At 36.4% G+C, this 4,529-nt stretch overlaps 1 protein-coding gene across 1 annotated transcript; it reads right to left on the bottom strand.

The window, feature by feature from the left end:
- Positions 1–3,354: 3,354 nt before the first annotated feature.
- LOC150030550 (uncharacterized) lies at positions 3,355–4,169 on the bottom strand. The gene is made up of 3 exons (XM_090309622.1): positions 3,972–4,169; positions 3,809–3,893; positions 3,355–3,707 (listed from the first exon to the last, which is right to left on the bottom strand). Exons 1-3 carry the CDS (start codon positions 4,167–4,169, stop codon positions 3,355–3,357), a joined length of 636 nt encoding a protein of 211 aa, XP_090165748.1.
- Positions 4,170–4,529: the final 360 nt, after the last annotated feature.

Raw genomic sequence — 4,529 nt, 5'->3', positions numbered from 1 at the left:
TTAATGTGGTTAATGAGTTTAGCCGATTAATCTCATATCGTTGAAGCTTATAATCTGTAGGTCCATGATGTCCCCTTCCTAACTCATAAAGGGCATTTAGGTAATTATGTCTTGAATAGAGTTTGAAATATCCAAATTCACTTAGGGAAATAGTACACATTATAATATAAAGTTTATATTTCAATTAAACTTTATAATATAAATTAATTTTGGATATGATTCAAAATTAATTTAGAGAAGAATTAAATATTTGAAGGAGTTCAAATATTAATTTAATTTGAATTGGCTTCATATTAAAACTATCGGTTAAAATTAATGTGTATTAGATGTACATTAATACTATAGGATATGAGAGAAATACAATTGAATATGATTCAAATGTAGTCTATATTAAATATTTGATATTTAATTTGGTATAATTAATTGGAGGATTAATTAATTTTTTATTTTATTTTATTTTCATAAAATTTGATTTAATTAAATTAATTGAATTAAAAAGATAGGTTATGTAAGAGATGTTCATTTAAATATGATTTAAATGGAATTATTAATTAAACCAGATTTAATTAACTACTAATTTAATTAATTATTAATTGGTGAATTAATTAATTAAATTAGTTATTTTATTTAAAGAGAAAAAAAAAAGAGAAAAAGATATAACTCTCACGTATGGGAGTTATCAGAAAACATGGGATGCTTCCCACGTTTATCTCTCAAGCTCTCATGGATAATATACCTTTGAGAAGGAAAAAAAAAGGGATGATGATATTTTTCACATAATCGTTTTAGAAAGAAAAAGCTCTCTAAAATTCTCTCCTTTGTTTTTCCTAATTTTTAGATTGTTTCTCACAAACCAATTACCCCAAATTCTCAAAGAATATAATAAGAAGGTTCCTAATTGGTGGTGTTTTTGCATTCAATCCCAAGGAGAATTGATCTTTTTGTTTGAGTCGTCAACGACAGTAAATAATTTTTTTTCTCTTCATTATAATACTAAATTCCCAAATAGTAAAACATGCTTAACTTAAATTTTACAGTAGGTTAAGGTTTTAGGTCTCGATGTTATTCTTTATTTTTTCCAGTGTACTGGTATCTTGAAATCTAAAATAATTACTAGTTGAGTCTTGCTTTTTTTCGATGCCTTATGGTTTTATCCCTACAATCTAATCATATCTAATCCCAACTTATTAGGATTAGAAAAGATCCATATCATCCTTATCATAAGAGAAAAAGGTAAACTCTATCTCATTCTCCCTATAAATAAATCATGATAACTCAAATATAAGGCATCTTGAACTTGATCTAGGATCTAGATCTTAAACTAAGAACTTCCGACTTCTTCTCTATTCTATAATTCCCTTATTGACTTAGACACCGATGCCATTTTTTTTTGTTTTGCATGTCCTCTCTTCCTTAAATTATAAATTTGCCATTGTTATCATGTGATAGGTGTGTTTTTCCTTGGGCAAAATTTGGCATCAATAGTTGGCGTTTTCTGTAAGGACAAGAGTGATCTACCAATACAAAATTGAGAATCTTTGCAAAATTAAGGAAATAAAGGTCTCGATGGCTTAGTTCCACAATCATGTTAAAGAAGAAATTTTAAAGATAGAAGTCTTGGGTGAATTAGATTCCCACATAATCAAAATAAAAGGAAGAAGCTAATGAGTTGAAGAGTCAAAGTCGAGTTCAAGACGTCTTAGGCCGAGGCATAAGTCAAGATTACTAAGGTCGAGGCTGAGGATAAGGCCAAGGCATGGACTACCTGTTGGGTTTTATATCCTAAAACTCACAGTTTGTAAAATGATAAATATATTCTATAATCAATATACTTATTATTGATTTCATAAATTGTATGAAAGTCTAAATCCAATCAACTAAGACCCAATATTATTGTATGAGTACTTGAACTTTATATGGAGACATAAGAGTGGATCAGATTCGAGTAAATAGTCAAAATGATCTATGGTACATGAATAAGATTGGATACCTTATTCTGGTAACACCATTGGATGTGACCTACTCTGTAGTTATTACAAAGAGTTGTAAAGTGCTACATACGATGTGATCCTAATTCGTATATGTTATGACATGAGAAGTTGGGGCGTCCTATGCAATGAGTTTGCATAAAATCAGAACCAAGAAATAAATCACTCTTACTTTATAACGTTGTTTACTGTATAAGAATGACTATTTCACCTAGATGATCTAGGTAACTCGATCTTAATCCTGAGCTAACTATGAACTCTTGTTTATTCGGGATTGCCCTTAGATTTGCATAGGTGAGGGTTGGCTCAATAGTGCCAGCTCAATAAGACTCCCACTTCAAGGGTAAGACCTAATAGATAACTGGGGACATAGGGTGCAAGATGAAGTTCATGCCTACTCGATTTAGGGATAGAAGAAAGATTGTTCTCTCAAGTACTGAATCCAGGTCTTGAAAAAGGTGCCCCACCCTCTCATTGGGCTGAGAGAGTTTGGTTTAGTGATTGGATCACAAATCAGTTGTTCATTAGAGGATCAGTAAGGACTTGAGAAATAAGACGTAATCTTGGGGGTAAAACAGATATTTGACCCGGCCGTTATTACGAACAACTTGTGAAGAGTCGACTTGCTGATTATGGTTAAATCATGTGGACATAATATATCTACAGTGGGGGAGTGCAACTATGACCTTTAGTTGAGTGACCCATTAGTTAACGAATGGAGATTAATCTGGTCTAATGAGTTTAGTCAATTAATCTCGGATCGTTGGAGCACATGATCTGTAGGTCCGCGAGGTCCCCCTACTAGCTCGTAACGGATTAACTCTAGAATAGCGTGATAAGTAAATTTAAAACGTTCAAATTAGAATTAAGGGAATTAGTAATTATATGAGATATAATTGCATGTTTAATTTTGAGAATTAAACGGAATAGGAGAATTTATATATTTAAATATGATTTAAATATATAAAGATGCCTTCTTCCCGAATCTCAGGACACCCTTCATCAGTGCCACTTTCAGGAACACTTTATCACCTATTTCGAACTCCAGATCTTTACGCCTAACATCCATGTAACTTTTTTGTCTACTTTGCGCTGCTAGCATTCTAGCCCTGATCTTCTGCATGGCTTCATTTGTCAACTCCACTAACTCAGTTCCCACCAGTTTCCTCTCTCCAATCTCACCTCAGCAAACAAAAGACCTGCAACCTCTGCCATAAAGAGCTTCAAACGGCGACATGCCAATGGTAGCCTGATAGCTATTATTATAGGAAAACTCTGCCAAATGTAAGTGGGAGTCCCAACCCCCTGAGAATTCCAACGCACAAGTGCGCAACATGTCCTCCAACGTCTGATTTAAATGTTCTGTTTACCCATCAGTTTGGGGGTGAAAAGCTATATTGAAGTTCAACCGCGACCCTAAAGCTGCCTGGAGGCTCTTCCAAAAATTGAAGGTGAAACGAGGGTCCCTGTCGAACACAATTGATACTAGCACACCATGCAACCTTACTATCTCTTTCATATATAGCTGAGCCCACTCGTGGGCTTTCCTGGAATAAAGTTTGCCACCTTGGTGAGTCTGTCTATCATAACCCAAATCATTGAGAAACCCTTCGCTGTCCTGGGGAAACCCGTGATGAAATCCATGGCCATGCTCTCTCATTTCCATGGTACATCCAAAGGTTGTAGCAAGCCTGCTATCTTTTGCCTCGAGGCCTTCACCTGCTAACAGACTAAACATCTACTGACAAAGTTAGCTATCTCCCTTCTCATATTAAGCCACCAGTAATACTGCTTCACATCTTGGTATATTTTGGTACTACCTGGGTTCATCGAAAATGGAGAGTTGTGAGCTTCTACCGAAAGTTCCCCTTTCAGGCCATCATCTGCTGGGACGCACAACCGTCCCTGATATAAAAGACCTTTGTCCACCGACACAGAAAATTCACTTTCTTGGCCTGACCCTAACTGACAACACTTCTAAACCAGGTTGGGATCACCCCGTTGTGCAACAATAATCCTCTGTCTCAAGGTTGGTTGCACTGTCAATTGGGCTAGCTGCGAAGTGACTTCCCCTACTGCCACTGCAATCTCTACTCGTTCCATATCTTTACACAACTGAACCTGCTTAGTGATCAAGGCAGCCGAATGAGCTACCTTTTGATTGAGGGCATCGACTACCATATTCGTCTTACCTGGGTGGTAGAGGATCTCGCAGTCGTAATCCTTTACTAACTCGAGCCACCTGTGTTGCCTCATGTTTAACTCTTTCTGGGTGAAGAAGTATTTCAAACTCTTGCAGTCGGTGAAAACTTGGACCCTTTCCCCATACAAGTAGTGCCTCTAGATCTTCAGGGCAAACACTACCGCTGCCAATTCCAAGTCGTGGGTAGGATAGTTGCACTCATGGTCCTTCAATTGGCGAGAGGCATAGGCGACCACCCTACCATGCTGCATAAGCACGCAACCCAAACCCTTCTTAGAAGCATCACTGTAGATTACGAAGTTTATGGAGCCGTCTAGTACGATAAGAACCGGGGCTGA

This window comes from Benincasa hispida, unplaced genomic scaffold (assembly GCF_027475165.1).
Source record: "Benincasa hispida cultivar pf3 unplaced genomic scaffold, pf3_genome.v1.1 HicScf1848, whole genome shotgun sequence".
NCBI lineage: Eukaryota > Viridiplantae > Streptophyta > Magnoliopsida > Cucurbitales > Cucurbitaceae > Benincasa > Benincasa hispida.
Note: the sequence above shows the minus strand (reverse complement) of the source record. Positions and strands in the feature narration are given on the sequence as shown.

Coding starts and splice junctions, on each gene's coding strand:
- LOC150030550 (XM_090309622.1), bottom strand. CDS start 4,169: ATGGTAGTCGATGCCCTCAATCAAAAGGTAGCTCATTCGGCTGCCTTG. Junction 3,894..3,971: donor AACGGGGTGATCCCAACCTG/GTTTAGAAGTGT, acceptor CTTTTATATCAG/GGACGGTTGTGCGTCCCAGC. Junction 3,708..3,808: donor TCCATTTTCGATGAACCCAG/GTAGTACCAAAA, acceptor GTCTGTTAGCAG/GTGAAGGCCTCGAGGCAAAA.